Below are 17,777 nucleotides of genomic sequence, written 5' to 3' on the forward strand. Positions count from 1 at the left end.
CTTCCCTGGAGGGCTTGGAGTGATGATGGGAGCAGGCACTGGGTGTTGCTCTCACTCAGAGGGTAGTAGGGGCTGGAATGGTGCAGGTGAGGGACAGGGTGGCATAGGATGGGGGACAAAGATAGGGCAACAATGGGATCATGCAGGGGATGGGCAGAGCCAGGGGCAGCCCTGGGTACACCAGGACCTGCAGTGAAGCTGGGGCTATGGGGCCTGGGCCTGCCCTTGTGACTCCAGGAAGAATAAGGGTGTCCGAGCTTTAGGAAGTCTGCAGGAGAGAGGAGAGTATGTGGAGAGGGTGGCAGGCCACGCGGCATAGAGACAGCCGCTCAGACAGCCTGAAAGGTGTCCTTCTGCTTAGAGAAACGGTAGTCACTGGTGACCTTGGCAAAGGCAAGGAGCTGGGGAGGGAAGGGCAGGTCGAGAGGGTGGAGACAGAGTGAAGATTCCTCTTCTCAGAAATAAGGGTTGGTTAAGAGAGGGCGGTGCAGAAAGGGCCTCTGATGGCATCTGTTGCCTCCTCTCCTTTGAACCAGGACAGACTTGGGCACGTTCATGGGCTGCAAGTTCCACAAGTGGCAGGCCCAGGCCAGCCCAGGGGAAGGGGCCCGAGGGAGTCTCCTGCTGGGGAAAGTGGGGCTGAGTCCCCCCAGAGGACCAGGCCAGGGGCCATGACCCGTGGTGGCCATAACCACCATGGAGATGGGATGAGCTGACACCCAGGCCCCTCAGGGATAGCTCTAACCCAGAATGAGACCTTAGAGCTCAAAGGACATCCAGACCTGGTGGCAGCTGCCCAGGGTCCCTGAAAGGGCCGTGGGCAGCCAGAGCAGGTGGGTGGAGATCAGGCAAAGGGGGTGCCAGGGACTGCCCTACGGAGATCAGTAGGGCAGCGCCAGCCCTGGCCGGGCTGCTTGCATGGCTGCGGGAACCGCTCCAAGGCTGCTCCAGAAGATGGCCCTGAAGGCGCGGATTTGGCGGGCGTGGGTGGCTGTAAGGACAGGCCAGAGGACCCTGACGCAAGAACGTGCAGAGCCCGGTGGGGCGGGGGGGTGGGGATCTCAAGAGGTCGCAGTTCTGACAGGGCTTCCACCAGTCATGCCTCCAGCTCGGGGGCAGAGGCAGCCCACTAACGTTTGGGGACCTGATGCAAAGGCAGAGACAAGTGCGGGGACGGGGTCCTTTTCTTCCCAAGCGAGAGGTGAAGTCACCAACCGCCGGGTCAGAGGCAGTGGGTCTGGAGGAGACTGGGGACGCGGGGGAGGGAGGACTTCACAGCTGTGGGCTGGGGGCTTTCCTGGACGCTGAAGCAGAGAAGGCCGGTGCCCCGCACATCTGCTCGGACCTTTAGCTCGCCCACGATTGGTAAGGAGATCCTGGAAGACCGGCGTCTGGAGGAGTCAGGCCCCGCCTTGGGGTCAAGGCCGCGAAACCACGGCCTGCGGCTTCACGCCAAGGGTGCAAAGAAAAGCGTCGCTGGGAACCGAACACCTGCAGACGCCGCGCAGCCGCAGAGTAGGCGGGGCGCTCCGAGTTCCCGCCCCATATGCTAATAAGGCACACACCGCCCCGCCCCGGCGCGGGACCGGTCCAACGCGGCGGGGATCCAGAGGCCGGCGGCGCCCGGCAGCGCCCGCGGAGGCCGAGGCGGGGCGGGACCGGGTACCAGGTCCGGGTCGCTGGGAGGGCGGCACAGCCCAGGGGCGGTCGACCAGCCGCTCAGGCGTCCCGGGACCGCGTCTCCTCCACGGTGGGAAGTGGTACGGCCCGCAGGGGCGGGGCCCAGGTCATGTGACGCGGCTGCGGCCGCCATTTTGTTCTGCGGTGCTGGTATTTAGAGCGCAGCGGCTGACGGGCCGGATCGCCTTCGCCGCCGCCCGCTTGCTGGCGTTCGCTTCTTGCTAGTCCTCGCCGTCGCTTCCGCCACTGCCCGCAGAGCTCGCCCCCTCCCCACCCGCAGACATGTCTGAGTCCAAGAACGGCCCCGAGTATGCTTCGTTTTTCGCCGTCATGGGCGCCTCGGCCGCCATGGTCTTCAGCGGTGAGCGCCGCGGCAGGAGGGACCCGGGGGCGGGGGCGCGCGGAGCTCATGCTCGCAGCTCGCCGGGGTCCGGTGTGTGACGTCACTCTGACGCAATCCCGAGCGGTCGGGGGCGCTCGGGACTCGCGTGACTGAGGGCGGGGGTCGGCGCCCCGACGGCTGCGGGGGGCCCGGGGACGCAGGGCGTGCGGGCTTGGCCAGGCTGCGGGGTTCGGGGGTACGGGCCGGCAGCCCTGACAGCTGGGTCGTGCGGGTGCGGGTGCGGGGGTGGGGCGGCGGCGCCGCTGCCATCTTAGCCCCGGGAGCCGTGAGAGAGAGGCTGGGGTGGGGGCGCGAGAGGGGCGGTGCGCGGGCCGATTCTGCGGGCAGGTGACATCACACCTCGAAGGCTCCGGTGCGCGGGTGTTGGCGCGGGTCGGGCCCAGGAGCGCCCGGGAGGAGGGTCTCTGGCGCTGTTTGGCCGGTGGGAGCCCATGTCTCCCACGGGAAATCTACAGCCCTCGCCCTTGTGGCGGTCGGCCCCAGGGATCAGGTGGGTCTCACCCACCGGCAGGTGCTTCCTGTTGGAGCTGGTCACGATTGCCCAATACCCGTGTCGCTGCGTGGGCTGGTTGGGAAAGCTAGGCTGAGGGCTTGGTTCCGAGAGCCCGCGGATACCCGGGGTGGGAGTGTGTGGAAGTGGAGGGGAGCTGGGAGGCTGCATCGTCGGCGCTGGGGGGCTGTGCAGAGGGTCTGCGCTCTGAGGTGGGTGAGAGGGTGACAGGATACGGTCATTGCCCTCAGGACTGAGGTTTCCAGTTCTGCTCTTCATGAATGAAGGGATGAATGAATGACCTTCCTTTCCTTCCGAGGCCTGAAGTTGGGAGGGGCTACCCTGGTTTGGAGAAGTGTACTATCAAGGGTTCTTGATGGCACGCTGCTTTTGAAATTAGGCCTTGACAGGTCCTGAGTGTCAAATTTAGTGAAAATTGGTCTTCCTGGGAGAATGGCACTTGCGCTAGGCCCAGGAATGTGGGACCCACGAGGTAAGTTCTGGCCCAGTCTCAGCCTCCATGGACTGGTCTGGCCTGGTCAGGTCTCCGCCTCCTTGGTTAAGTCTGGTTTTAGCTTTGATGACCCTGCCCTGCCCCACCCTGCCTAGTGGCCTGGGGAAGCTCCTGGTGCAGGTATGTGGAGGGTTTGAACTCCAAACAGTTTCTGCTGACTGTAAACACCTGTGGGGTGGGAGCTTGGGACTCTCCTCTCTTGGGGGCCTCTCCTCTCTTGGGGGCCTCCCTCTGCCTGGGCCTGCCTGCCAGTCGTGAGTGAGCCCTGCCCTTTCCATGATGTGCAAATAAGGGGTCATTTGTGGTAGAATAAGTGGTTTAGACGTCTTCCACCTCAGCACCGCCTTCTCTTTCCACACACTGGAGACTTCCCCAGACAAGTTGTCGAGCCCTTCCCCTTCAGCCTTATCTGTTCTTTGCCTGGAGAATGCCTCCAGATTCCCCTTTGCCTGGCCACCTGTGGGGTGCTGCTTGTGGCTGTCTTTGATCCAGATAATCTTGATCGAGTGCCTACTATGTGCCAGGTACTGGGGGAACAACAGTGACCCAAATAAGATCCCTGCCCATGTGGAACTGAAATTCTAGGTGTTGCTACTTGCTCTTGAAGCCCTGAGTTTGTCCACTGAGCCCTTTTTCTGCACGGAGCTCCCTGCCTCCCTCTCCATCAAGACGGGGCCTGACTCCTCCAGACGCTGGTCTTCCAGGATCTTACCAATCGTGGGCGAGCTAAGGGTCCGAGCAGATGTGCGGGGCGCTGGCCTTCTCTGCTTCAGCGTCCAGAAAAGCCCCCAGCCCACAACTGTGAAGTCCCAGCCTGTCGCTACAGCCCTTCTGTGTCCCGGGGTCACCTCCCTCCCCCCTGTCCCCAGTTTCCTCCAGACCTACTGCCTCTGACCCGGCGGTTGGTGACTTCACCTCTCGCTTGGGAGGAAAAGGACCCCCTCCCCGCACTTGTCTCTGCCTTTGCACCAGGCCCCCAAACGTTAGTGGGCTGTGTCTCTGCCCCCAAGCTGGAGGCATGACTGGTGGAAGCCCTGTCGGAACTGTGACCTCTCGAGACAGCCCTCGGACAGCCTGACCAGCAGGTGTGCTGAAATTACTGAGAACATGTTACTGCTGGTATAGGCCTTTCATACTTATCCCTGGCTCTTCGGGATAATCGTGGCTTACTGTGTGGCTCTCCAGGAGCCAATCTCTCCCTTGGCCAATTAAATCAATTGCTTTTTTCTTTTTTTTTTCTTGAGACAGGTTCTTGCTCTGTTTCCCAGGCTGGAATGCAGTGGTGTGATCATGGCTCACTGCAGCCTTGACCTCCCAGGCTCAAGCAATCCTCCTGCCTCTGCCTCCTGAGTAGCTGGGACTACAGGCACACATGCCACCATGTCCAGCTGATTTTTTGTAGAGACAGGGTCTCACCACATGGCTCAGGCTGGTCTCAACTTCCTGGTAGCCTCAAATGATTCACCCCCACCCCTGGCCTCCCAAAGTGCTAGGATTACAGGCGTGAGCCACCGTGCCTGGCCCAACTTCTGACTTGATTTCTGCCTTCTGAAATGTGCCTTTCTCTAGGACGTGGGTTCGCCTGCTGTGCCGCCCTGAACAAGCCCCTTGCCCTCCAGCTAGCTGCCTGTGCTGTTGCTGCCAGGCCAGCCTCCAGCTCTGTCCCCAGCTCCTGGTCATTGGCCTGCCTGGCACTGACAGATTGGCCTTCAACTGAATGAGGTCCACAGGCCTCTTGCAGGCCCCCATCCCAGCTTCCCCTTTTTTTGTCTTGACAAATGTCCAGTTGATTCTTTCTTCATCATGTCCTCCAAGAAGTTGTCATTTTCTCCTTTTCCAGATTTACTGTGACTTCCTCCCTGCTGGCAGGCGCCCTGTATTTTGTGCTTATATGTTCCTGGAACTGCTTTCTGGCCCCTACTCTTTCTGTGTCCACTGAGCCTAGCGCTGCCCACAGGTCTGCCCTCTGCAGTCCAGTCAGGCTTGGCCTCTGGAGCTGGAGTCCGGGGCCCTCCCAGTACTCAGTTCCTGGCTGCCATCCCCTTTCTTCCCTGTGTTCCTCTTGGTACCTCCTCCTCCTGCCAGCCACATGATCTTCCTGCTGCCCTCGGTACGGAAGGGCCCGCTCGCTTCCTACCTCTGGTGGGCTGTGGTCTCACAGTGTCCACTACCTGGGTGGCTGAGTTCCCTGTATTCAGTCTCCTACCCACGTGTCTGCCATGCTCTGGTCTCTTGTGCATACGTGATGCAGTGGATGTGGTCCTGGGCCTGCAGTGGGGGCCCCCAAAATGCACTGTAATTGATCTACGTGCTCCCCAGGAAAAAATGCACTGGAACAGGAGTTCCAGGACAGGCCCTGGGTCCCAGTCTGCAGGTGCACTGGGTGTTGGCGTGGCATGTCTGGGCACCTCCAGGGTGGCGTGGAGGAGGCAGTGAGGCTCCCTGGCCCAGGTCCCAGCATCCTCCCTCCCTCTAGCCACTCCCTGGATACCCAGTGCTGTTGGCTTGGGTGACTCCTCTCTCTCTCTCTCCTCCCCGCCAACTTGGGACACCTACTATGAAGCCCTTCCCCAGCGCCCCCTTCTGCTCTCCTGGAGTGCATGCCACTGTGCCTGGAGGTCACCGTGCCTGTGTCCTCACTCCTGCTCAGTGCTGGGGCACAGGGTAGGCAACTTGTGTGGCCCAAATACGTCAGTAAAATGTGAAGCAGAATGGTGGGGGCAGTCCTAGTCCCTCTGCCTCTGACCTCTGGAGTCTTCTGCAGGTCAGGCTGGTTATTGATCTTTTCCTTTAAAAGACCATGGCGAGCAGGGCATGGTGGCCCACACCTGCAGTCCCAGCACTTTGGGAAGCCAAGGTGGGCGGATCACTTGAGGTCAGGAGTTCAAGACCAGCCTGACCAACTTGGACAAACCCCATCGCTACTAAAAATACAAAATTAGCCAGGCAAGGTGGCACATGCCTGTGGTCCCAGCTACTCAGGAGGCTGAGGGAGGGATAATCACTTGAACCCAGAAGGCAGAGGTTGCGGTAAGCCGAGATTGCGCCATTGCACTCCAGCTTGGGCAACAAGAGCAAAACTCCATCTCAAAAAAAAAAAAAAAAAAAAGGCAATGGCATGAGTGCTGTGGGCAGAGATGGGGAAGGGAGTTGCCAGTTGCAGTCCCCTCGGGCAGCTCAGTAGGCCCCTGTGGTGGATCTGGAGGGCAGAAGTCAGAAAGGCAGCCGAGTTCCCGTGACTCTGCTGTGTCCACAGAATTCTCCACGTTGAAAATAGGGCCTAGGAGAGGGGAATTCAAAAGAAAGGCAACCTTCTCTTGGGAGAGGAAGGAAGGACAGCTCTGGAGGAGACAGGCAGCCCTGAAGCCCACCCCTGACAGCACTGCTGTGGTGGGAGGCTTGGGCCCTCTGACCAGGCCCCTGTGTGCCTGGGGCCACCGTGTGTGCAGGGGAGACCTCTGAGAGGTCCGCTGAGGCCTCGTGATTGAACTGGTGATGATCCCTTTCATCTTCTCTGTGCCCCCATTATCTTCGTGGCTCGTTTTTCTCCTCTCTGGTTGGTTTTTATTTATTTTTTGAGATGGAGTGTCCTCCTTGTTGCCCAGGCTGGACTGCAATGACAAGATCTTGGCTTTTTGTAACCTATGCCTCCCAGGTTCAAGCGATTCTCTCAGCCTCAGCCTCCCTAGTAGCTGGGATTACGAGCCCCCACCACCACATCCAGCTAATTTTTTTATTTTTAGTAGAGACTGCGTTTCATCATGTTGGCCAGGCTGGTCTTGAACTCTTGACGACTTTGTGGTATGCTTGCCTAGGCTTCCCAAAGAGCTGGGATTGTAGGTGTGAGCCACCGCGCCCAGCCTCCTCTCTGGTTAGAGAAGATTCTCCAGTCTCTCATGGGTCCAGGCCTGCTGTGTGGCCAAGGGTGCTGAGAGGTGCCCTTTGTGGCAGAATGCTTGGCCCTCCTGGGGGAATATTGGGGAGCTTGAGCTGGCAGTGAGTCAGGGGTGCTGTGGCCTGGGTGACAGGAGTGGCCAGGGTCAGCTGCTTCTGACCCTCAAGTCACAGCCTATAGCCATGGTTTTGCCATCCCTAAGACCTGTGGTGCCTTCTACAGCATGTTGTCCTGGGTAGTAGCCCTGAGGGTCGGCTGCCCCTGACCACACATGGGGGCTGCTGAGGCTGCACTGGGGCTCCCTGGGATACAAGTGGGTTCACCGAAGAGCCAGGAGACCCAGATCGACGAGGCTGTGGCAGTGCCTGCTGCTGGTGGAAGAGCTGGACTCTGAGGGTGGGGGTCTTCTGTAGAGGAAGGAAGGAGTGGCCATCCCAGGCTCCTTTTGCTCGCCTGTAGCTGTTCCTCCTGGGTCATCCTGCCCTGGGCTGGGTGCTGCCTTTGGCTCCCCCTCTGCGTATGATAACTTGGGGTGGCCCTCGAAGCTGTTCCAAAGCTGCACCCGAAGGTCCTAGCCCCAACTGGCCTGTGTGTTCCTGTGGGCTCACGCTGCCTTTCTCCCACAGCCCTGGGCGCTGCCTATGGCACGGCCAAGAGCGGCACCGGCATTGCGGCCATGTCCGTCATGCGGCCGGAGCTGATCATGAAGTCCATCATCCCAGTTGTCATGGCTGGCATCATCGCCATCTACGGCCTGGTGGTGGCAGTCCTCATCGCCAATTCCCTGAATGATGACATCAGCCTCTACAGGTAAGCGCTGGGTCCACCCTACCTGGTGCTTGCCCCGCCTGGCGTCAGGCCCCTGCGCGGGGTTGGGGGGCTGCAGGGAGGGTTCTCTTCCCCTGTGGGTGGTGACCCGGGCCCTTGTTTCCCCCCCGGGCCGGCAGGCTGCTGATGTGAGCCCTCTTTTCTTGCCCCAGGAGCTTCCTCCAGCTGGGCGCTGGCCTGAGCGTGGGCCTGAGCGGCTTGGCAGCTGGCTTTGCCATCGGCATTGTGGGGGACGCCGGCGTGCGGGGCACCGCCCAGCAGCCCCGACTATTCGTGGGGATGATCCTGATCCTCATCTTCGCCGAGGTGCTCGGCCTCTACGGTCTCATCGTCGCCCTCATCCTCTCCACAAAGTAGCCCCTCTCCAAACCCACCAGCCACAGAATATTATGTAAAGACCACCCCTCCTCATTCCAGAACGAACAGCCTGACACATGCACGGGGCCGCCGCCCCCAGTAGTTGGTCTTGTACATGCGCAGTGTCCTAGTGCCCATCGTCTGTTGCCCCGGCCTTGCCCCCGCCCGCCCCGTGCCGTGGACATCTGGGCCCACTCATCGCCCCTCCAGGCCCCCGGCGCCCCACCCCCTAGAGTGCTCTGTGTATGCGGATGATGTAGAGTTGTCATTTCTCTTAACTGGATGTTTATTTATAAAGATCTGGCCTGTTCTTGCATCTGCGGAGCGGCCCTCGTCTCCCAGCTATCTATAACCTTAGCTAGAGTGTCGCCTTGTGGGTTCCTGTTGCTGAGACTTCTGGATGGAGCCGCCCTCGCCCCCGGGCCCTTGGCCTTGCGCGGAGCTGTGTCCAATAAAGTTCTCGGATGTGTCGGGCCTGTGTCTGTGCCGCTTGTTGGGCGCGGGGGCGGGCGGCCGCCGGGCGCTGCCGGTCACGTGGGCCGGCGGGTCACGTGGGTGCGGCGGTCACGTGGCGCGGTGCGTCAGTCAGCTGAGGGTCACGTGGCCGCGGCCGCTCTCTAGGCCGGGATTGGTCTCCGGGCGCGGGGTTTGGTGCCGCGGGGCTCCGGAACTGCTCGCTCCGGACCGGGCTCATGATGCGCGGCGGGCAGGGCGCGGTGGGAGCCCGGGTGCTCCAGTTCACCAACTGCCGCATCCTGCGCGGAGGGAAGCTGCTCAGGTGGGCGCAGGCCGAGGGGGCTGCGGGACCGGACGGGGTGCGGGGCCGGGGACCGGGCGGGGTGCGGGGCCGGGGTCGGGCCCGCGATGCCAGTGCCCGCCCGCTCCATCTGCAGGGAGGACCTTTGGGTGCGCGGCGGCCGCATCCTGGACCCGGAGAAGCTCTTCTTTGAGGAGCGGCGCGTGGCCGACGAGCGGCGGGACTGCGGGGGCCGCATCTTGGCGCCCGGCTTCATCGACGTGCAGATCAATGGTGCGGCCCGGGGCGGCAGGGGGACCCAGGGGAAGAGCTCTGAGCGCCGTGCGATTCCCCGCTTTCTATGGCCGCAGGTGGATTTGGTGTTGACTTCTCCCAGGCCACGGAGGACGTGGGTTCGGGGGTTGCCCTGGTGGCCCGGAGGATCCTGTCGCACGGTGTCACCTCCTTCTGCCCCACCCTGGTCACTTCCCCACCGGAGGTTTATCACAAGGTGAGGTGAGGCTCTCTGGCCCAGGCGGAGAGGGCTCCTGGAGCAGCCAGCGCCCTCTTTTTCAAACTCATGCTCCGCCCCCAGCACGTACTCGGTGGCCCTGAGTCTGGCCTCCCCTGCTGACCGGAGCCGGGCCCGGGTCCCGCCCCTGTGCTTCTCTCTCAGTTGTCGCTCTGTCTGGCTTCCCTAGACCTTCTGTTCTCCACAACTGTCCCCACACTGCTGGCTCAGCACTCTCCCTCCGAGCCATAGGCTGTCCGTCCCCACCCCTGCACTGTACTCTGGCCGCTTCCACGCTTCAGAAACCACCCCCTTAAACAAGGTCGCAGGGGACTCTGTGATTGGCACAGCTGTAATCCCTGGTCAGGCTCTTCCTCCCCAACCTGTCTGTGATGTGTGACTCGGTGGAACACGCCTTCCAGAAGAGAGTCCCTGTGCTCCTGTGCTGCGTGTCCCATGCTTCCACTTTCCTTCCTGCCCAGGAGGAATTTGGTTGTCTTTGATCTGTTTTTGATTTTTTTTTTTTTTTAAACCTAGGTTCTCCAGGGTTAAGTCTTTGCTTTGCGTGTTACTATTCAGGCTCCTTTTGGCTTGTGTATGCTACCGTTTTTTTCTGGCTGGACTATTTGAGAGTAGGTTGTATACCACATGCCTTTTGTTTAGTTTTCGTTTCTTTTTTAAGAGACAGGGTCTTGCTCTGTGGCCCAGGCCGGAATAAAGTGGCGTGGTCATAGCACCTTGCAGCCTCAGCCTCCTCTGCTCAAGCGATCCTCTTGCTTCAGCCTCGTGAATAGATAGGAATACAGGTGTGTGCCACCATGCCCAGCCAGTTTTAACATATTTTGTACAGATGAGGTCTCATTGTGTTGCCCAGGCTGGTTCTGAACTCCTGGGCTCAAGAGATCCTCCTCTGTTAGTCCCCCAGAGCAGCTGGGACTACAGGCTTGTGCCACCACACCAGCTAATTTAAAAAATTTTTTGTAGAGAGGGAGGTCTCATGTTACCCAGGCTGGTCTCAAACTCCTAGGGTCAAGAAATCTGCCTCGGTCTCCCGCAGTGCTGGGATTACAGGCAAGAGCCACTGTGCCTGCCCCCATTGTTCCTGTTTTTTCCTTAGTACTTAACTATTCTATTTATCTATTTATTTATTTATTTATTTATTTAGAGGTGGAGTCTCGCTCTGTCGCCCAGGCTGGAGTGCTGTGGTGCAATCTCGGCTCACTGCAACTTCCGCCTCAGGTTCAAGTGATTCTTCTGCCTCAGCCTCCCAAATAGCTGGGACTACAGGTGTACACCACAATGCCTAGCTAATTTTTGTATTTTTAGTAGAGACAGGGTTTCACCATGCTGGCCACACTGGTCTGGAAATCCTGACCTCATGATCCACCTGCCTTGGCCTCCCAAAGTGCTAGGATTACAGACATGAGCCACCGAGCCCGGCCAGTACTTAACAATTTCTTTAAATAATGAATGTTTGCTTATGAAGCCACAAGAGTTAGTGAGTTTAGAAAGTGAACACTGTTAAGAGGACTTAAATTGAGCCGTCTGTGTTCTAGTTCTGTCCACAGCCCTAGCCATTTTTCCCCTTCCAGCATAGGAGTCATTTCAAGATCATAGCCTGTACATGCCCAGGGACGGGCAGAGTCAGATCAGGGAGCAATGGGGGTGGTGTGTGGGCTCTGGGCGAGGGCTTCTTGGATTTAGCATTGGCCTCCTGATAACATGTGTCAGCTGGAACACTCAGGACAGGCTTCTGCCTTTGTGAGCCTCCATTTCCTCAAACCTAAAGTGAGGATGATGGCAGTATGCATCTCTTAGCGGCGTCGGGTGCTTGGCATCGTGCGTGATACACTGTTAACCACTCAGTATCAGCCGTGGATGTCTTTTTAGAAATTTCCCACAGCTCTCCCCACACAGTCAGATGTCAAAAACCGGACATCAACAACCTGCTGCCCCCTGGTACCTGATTCTCGCAGCTGCTCTCTGGGGCTCTGGGGCCTGCTAGAGCGACCCGTCCGAGATCCAGTGCTCAGCACATCCGCTCTGCCCGCCCCACCTTGCAGCATTCCTTTCCTGCCTGACCAGCCCTCTTCTCTGTCCCAGGCACATTCCCCACTCCTTTCCCCAGCCTCTCGGCCTGGTCGGCATTGGCCTGCTCCCCAGGCCTCCTCTGCTAAGCCTGGCCCACCCGTCCCCACTGTGCCCTGGATTGCTGGGGCACGTCCAGCCAGTACGGGCGTGGGAGGGACTGTGGCTCTTCTTCCTTTTGAGGAGTCTGACAAGTAGGACTGGGTTTTCTTCCCAGCATCTGCTGCAGTCCAGGTGTCTTACAGACCCTCAGCACACACTTCTGGGATGAAGGCAGAGGGTCAACTATTGAGAATTGCGAAGCCTCCTGCCTGGATCATCTTAGAAGCTGGAGGCCCTTTCACTTGGCTCTCCTGCCTCCATGAATACCACCTCTTCCAAGACCCATTCACCCTGGGTAGAATTGGATGGCCACTTTTCCAGGAGTTTCCTAGGTCGTTTCTTGTCCTGTGTGGTCCACCGAGACCACCTGCTCTTTTTCGGGGGGTTTCTGCCTACCCTTTGCTATGGTACTTGAGACAGGTCACATCACTTTGTTCTCTGCTTCAAGTCTGTTACCTGCTGAGCCAAGGTGAGGTACCTCCTTCGAGGGGCAGCCAGGCCCCTGCCTCTGGCCCCACATGCCCTCCACACTTTGACCTTTTCAGCTGCTTATCTGCCTGGAGTGTGCCTCACTCCCCGCTACTCACTTCATCTCTTGCTCTCTCTATGGAGCACTCTCTCGTTTCCTTCTAAAGCTCCATTCTAGAAGAACTCAGCCATTGTCTTTTTTTTTTTTTTTTTCTTTTCCTGTTTTGATCTTTAGTGAACCTGTCTAGCCACAGGGCTTGTGAAGAAAAACAGCGGTCCTTTGCCCCAACCAGCTTGCACCCTAGGGACAATCACTTTCAACCCAGCGGACTCTTGGAATTTGCCCCCATATCTCAAAAAACTACACTGGGCTCTCAGTCTTTCAGCTTAGGGCAGAATCCATTGCTTTGCACCGGGAGAGCTGAACGTCAGTGCTCTCTCGGCTCTGTGAGTCCTTTTGGCTTCTTTCTCTCCCTCATCTTCCCCGAGTAGTTCCCCATAATTGTGACCAGAACAGCCACATAGGTCAGTCATCAGGGTGGTATGAAGGGACGTGCGGCTGAGTGACAGTTTCTCTGCTGCCAACTCTGCTTGCTTTATGCTGAGTGTCCTTGGTTAGTGTTCTAGCTCTTACCTCAGCTCCAGGCTTCCTGTGCGTAGTTTCACTCCCCTCTCCGGCCATTTGTTCGTTTATTTACTCTTTGAGATGGAGTCTCCATCTGTCGCCCAGGCTGGAGTGCAGTGGCGCGATCTCTGCCCGCTACAACCTCCGCCTCCCGGGTTCAAGCCATTCTCCTGCCTCAGCCTCCTGAGTAGCTGGGATTACAAGCACCTGCCACCACACCCGGCTAATTTTTGTATTTTTAGTAGAGATTGGGTTTCACCATGTTGGCCAGGCTGGTCTCGAACTCCTGACCTCCTCGGCTTCCCAAATTGCTGGGATTACAGGTGTGAGCCACTGTCCCTGGCTGAGTGTTTCTTTTTCTTTTTCTCTTCTTTCTTTCTTTTTAAATGGAGTTTTGCTCTTGTCACCCAGGCTGGAGTACAGTGGCACAATCTTGGCTTACTGCAACCTCTGTCTCCTGGGTTCAAGCAAGTCTCCTGCCTCAGCCACCAGAGTAGCCGGGACTACAGATATGTGCCAAAACGCCTGGCTAATTTTTATATTTTTATTTATTATTTATTTACCTTTTTTTTTTTTTTTTGAGATGGAGTTTCGCTCTTGTTACCCAGGCTGGAGTGCAATGGCGCGATCTCGGCTCACCGCAACCTCCACGTCCTGGGTTCAGGCGATTCTCCTGCCTCAGCCTCCTGAGTAGGTGGGATTACAGGCACGCGCCACCATGCTCAGCTACTTTTTTGTATTTTTAGTAGAGACGGGGTTTCACCATGTTGACCAGAATGGTCTCGATCTCTTGACCTCGTGATCCACCCGCCTCGGCCTCCCAAAGTGCTGGGATTACAAGCTTGAGCCACCGCGACCAGCTATTTATTTACTTATTTTTGAGACAGTCTCACTCTGTCGTCCAGGCTGGAGTGCAATGGCATGATCTCAGCTCACTGCAACTTCCGCCTTCAAGGTTCAAGCGATTCTCCTGCCTCAGCCTCCCAAGTAGCTTGGATTATAGGCCCATGCCACTGTGCCTGCTGGTCTCAAGCTCCTGACCTTGTGACCCACCTGCCTCAGCCTCCCAAGTGGTGGGATTAGAGGCATGAGCCACTGGGCTGGCCGCATGTTCCTTTTCCTCCCATCCTGTTTTTGTTTCAGGGACAAAAGGCCTCTTACTGGCTACAGGGCGGTCATCATGGCCCTTTTCCTTGTCCGTCTCTCCTCGTGATCTCTGCTTTCCCGCCTGGCCCTGTCCTCTTGTGCTCGGGCTCCTTTTTGAGGTTTGCCCAGGCCACCTGCTGAACTTGGTGGTGTACTGTCTTTCAGAACGGGGGACCCATCCTGTGGGAGGGATTTTGTGGGGACACCTGTAGGTTGGAGTCCCTGGGTCCTTCTCTTGGGCTGTCTGGGTTCCCTGAGAAGAGTCTTGCTGTGCTTAGAGGGGCTGGGCCTAGCTGGCAGCTTGCCAAGCACCTCAAGAACACACATTTCCCAAGTTCCTGCTGTGCCCACACTGACCCTTGCCCTGGGCCCTCTGCTCTACTTACCCAGAGACCTGGCTACCACACTTGGGGCAGGTGCTCTTCTGTTGGTCCCCCCATCACCCCACTTCTCAAGGCACCAGCCTGAGCCTGTGGGGGTCTTCCCCGGCTGCATGCACGCACTCAGACCTACCTGGTGTCTGCTTGCCAAGCCCCCAAAGGCCTCCTCTTCCTGTCCTCTGTTCACCCCCTGGCTTAAGCCTCTTAACAATTTTACTGTTGGCTGGGCGTGGTGGGGCATGCCTGTAATCCCAGCACCTTGGGAGGCTGAGGCAGGCGGATCACCTGAGGTCAGGAGTTCGAGACCAGCCTGGCCAACATGGTGAAACCCGTCTCTACAAAAATTCAAAAATTAGCCGGGCATGGTGGCGCGCACTTGCAGTCACAGCTGCTCGGGAGGCTGAGGCAGGAGAATCGCTTGAACCCAGGAGGCGGAGGTTGCAGTGAGCCAAGATGATGCCACTGTTTTCCAGCCTGGGTGAGAGTGAGACCCTGTCTCAAAACAGAAGTCTTACTGTTGGCCGGGTGCAGTGGCTCACGCCTGTAATCCCAGAAGTTTAAGAAGCTGAGGTGGGCGGATCACGAGGTCAGGAGATCAAGAGCAGCCTGGCTAACAAGGCAGAACATCTCTACTAAAAATACAAAATTAGCCGGGCGTGGTGGTGCGTGTAATCCCAGCTACTCTGGAGGCTGAGGCAGGAGAATTGAAACCAGAAGGTGGAGGTTGCAGTGAGCTGAAATCCTGGGCAATAGAGCGAGACTGTGTCTCAGAAACAAGTCTTACTGTAATGTAGGGTGGGGAGTTCAAGGGAGGATACAGTCCAGCCACCATCCTCACCTGAAGCTCTTCTCTCTGGGAAGCACCCCAGGCCCGTGACTGTGTTGGAGGGAGTGTGGGCTGGGGTGCCTGCCCACCTGTTGACCTCCGAGATGCGTGGTATGTACCCGTGTCTGCCCTCTCCCTGACACTCTGTGTCTTCCTGATGGTGCCCAGCTCCTGCCACGGTGTGGGCCACACACAGTGCTGAGTGCTGGCCACGCCCATACTGACTCTTCTGCAGGGTCCCTTTGGCTCCCGCCTCCTGCCTCCTGGCCCTGCTCCCTGGGCTGTCCTCAGTGCCCACACGCCTGCCTATGTGACCCGGGGGCTGCTGGCCTCCCACTCGCCTGTCATTTCTTCCTGCTCCTGCCATGTGTCCTTTAGTTCTGCTGGCTGTGCTTTCCCTGACCCCTGTGAAGGGAGAGGCAGCTGGAGCTGGAGCTGGGCTGGGCTGGGCTCTGAACTCTGACCCTGAATTTCTGGCCTTGGCAGGGCTGTGGCCTCTGGGCATGGGCCGTGGGGGACAGGGCTTTAACAGCTGGTTCCCCCCAGGTTGTTCCTCAGATCCCTGTGAAGAGTGGTGGTCCCCATGGGGCAGGGGTCCTCGGTGAGTGGCTGACCCCCTCCCCACCCCCACCCTGGGAGGCTCCTGTGGGACCTGTTGGCAGCCCCAACTCCTCCAGATGCCCAGCTGGTGGGGAGGGCAGGCAAGAAGGGCAGGGTGGGGCGGGGGCCTGCTGGAGCCGCTCACTCCCTCCTCCCAGGGCTGCACCTGGAGGGCCCCTTCATCAGCCGGGAGAAGCGGGGCGCACACCCCGAGGCCCACCTCCGTTCCTTCGAGGCCAATGCCTTCCAGGACTTGCTGGCCACCTACGGTACCCTGGACAATGTCCGCATCGTGACGCTGGCCCCGGAGCTGGGCCGTAGCCACGAGGTGATCCAGGAGCTGACGGCCCGAGGCATCTGCGTGTCCCTAGGTGAGGGGCCAGCTCAGGGCAGGTCTGCCTGGGGGACCTGGGCCAGGTGCAGAGTTTGAATCCTGGTCCCGCAGGGCACTCAGTGGCCGACCTTCGGGCGGCAGAGGATGCTGTGTGGAGCGGAGCCGCCTTCATCACCCACCTCTTCAATGCCATGCTGCCTGTGAGCACTGTGGAGCCCCGGGGGTGGGGCAGGGTCCCAGCAGCCCCTGCGGTTCACTCAGCCATCCCCTCCCCTGACCCTGCCCAGTTCCACCACCGCGACCCAGGCATCGTGGGGCTCCTGACCAGTGACCGGCTGCCCATGGGCCGCTGCATCTTCTACGGGATGATTGCAGATGGCACGCACACTAACCCTGCTGCCCTGCGGATTGCCCACCGTGCCCACCCCCAGGGTAAGCCCGGGTAGGTGGTTGGGGCACGTGGGATGACTGGGCCAGCAGGTTCTGAGCCTCTTCTCCACCAGGGCTGGTGCTGGTCACCGATGCCATCCCTGCCCTGGGCCTGGGCAACGGCCGGCACACGCTGGGACAGCAGGAAGTGGAAGTGGATGGGCTGACGGCCTATGTGGCAGGTGAGCGCCCCAACCCACTGGGCCCCAGGTCCCAGCCCGCATGCCAGGTGGCCCACGACCCCCCAGAGCCTGCCCTCTCTGCTCTCAAGGCACCAAGACGCTGAGTGGCAGCATAGCCCCCATGGATGTCTGCGTCCGGCATTTCCTGCAGGCCACAGGTCAGTGAGCAGCACAGGTGCGGGTGCAGGTGGTCTGTGGCCAGTGCGTCCCAGGGGCTGGACCAGGTGCCTGGAGTATAGCCAGGGTCCTGCCCACAGGAGCTCCTGGGCAGTGGGCATGTGGTGACTCGGGCCCAGGGTGACAGACAGAGCAGCGGGACCCTTGTTGGCTTGCTGCAGAGTCCCTGAGACAGGGAGTGCTGGGGTGGGGAGGGGCTGCTGGCGAAGCCACATGGGCCTGGGGACCATCACCTAGTTGTGTCCCCCAAGCAGGCTGTAGTGTGGAGTTGGCCCTGGAAGCTGCATCCCTGCACCCTGCCCAGTTGCTGGGGCTGGAGAAGAGTAAGGGGACCCTGGACTTCGGTGCTGATGCAGGTGAGGGCCCATCTCAGGGTCACCGGGCAGTTTAGCCTTGCCAGACAGGGGCAGGGAGGGTGGTTCCTCCTCGCTAGCTCCCTTCCCTCAGGTGGGCTGCCGGCTGCCAGCCTCTGGTGTAGCCCCAGTTGCCATCAGGGCAGGCTTTCCAGTGTTGCAGGCAAAGCCAGGCACGGGGTTGCAGGGAGCGTTGTCCGTCTGTGACGGTGGTGTTCCTGGTCCTCAGTTTCCCCACCAGCATCGGGTTGTTGGGGAGCAGATCTGGGATGGGTGGCAGTCCCGCTCCCGCCCCCTACTTACCGCCCGGCTCTGCCCCAGACTTCGTGGTGCTCGACGACTCCCTCCACGTCCAGGCCACCTACATCTCGGGTGAGCTGGTGTGGCAGGCGGAGGCAGCCAGGCAGTGAGGAGGACCTCTGCTGAGAGCGCGCCCGGCCGCAGCTGAATGCCGTCGGGGCTGGGTGGTTGGGGAGCTGGACTCCAGGGAGCGAGCTGGGAGCCCTACTGGGCTGATGCCCAGGGCCTGTGTGCCCGCCCTGGAGGCGGTGGCTGGGATAAATGTGTACCCAGTAGGATTTGACTTGGCTCTGGGTTTTGCTTGTGCTCGCACGTGGCACCGTTCCCATTTGCCCTCCTGGGGAAGGCATTTG

General features: G+C 59.4%; 2 protein-coding genes across 2 annotated transcripts; both read left to right on the forward strand.

The window, feature by feature from the left end:
• The first annotated feature begins 1,794 nt into the window (after positions 1–1,794).
• ATP6V0C (ATPase H+ transporting V0 subunit c) lies at positions 1,795–8,638 on the forward strand. The gene is made up of 3 exons (XM_003928397.4): positions 1,795–2,041; positions 7,609–7,792; positions 7,963–8,638. Exons 1-3 carry the CDS (start codon positions 1,963–1,965, stop codon positions 8,165–8,167), a joined length of 468 nt encoding a protein of 155 aa, XP_003928446.3. The 5' UTR covers positions 1,795–1,962; the 3' UTR covers positions 8,168–8,638.
• Positions 8,639–8,742: 104 nt separating this feature from the next.
• Positions 8,743–17,702, forward strand: AMDHD2 (amidohydrolase domain containing 2). The gene is made up of 11 exons (XM_039477875.2): positions 8,743–8,945; positions 9,061–9,197; positions 9,275–9,414; positions 15,596–15,650; positions 15,808–16,020; positions 16,095–16,183; positions 16,271–16,415; positions 16,487–16,594; positions 16,684–16,752; positions 17,026–17,127; positions 17,446–17,702. The coding sequence occupies exons 1-11, from the start codon at positions 8,860–8,862 to the stop codon at positions 17,532–17,534; spliced, it is 1,233 nt and encodes a 410-aa protein (XP_039333809.1). The 5' UTR covers positions 8,743–8,859; the 3' UTR covers positions 17,535–17,702.
• The last annotated feature ends 75 nt before the right edge of the window (positions 17,703–17,777 follow it).

This window comes from Saimiri boliviensis, chromosome 12 (assembly GCF_048565385.1).
Source record: "Saimiri boliviensis isolate mSaiBol1 chromosome 12, mSaiBol1.pri, whole genome shotgun sequence".
In the NCBI taxonomy this organism is placed as follows: Eukaryota; Metazoa; Chordata; class Mammalia; order Primates; family Cebidae; genus Saimiri; species Saimiri boliviensis.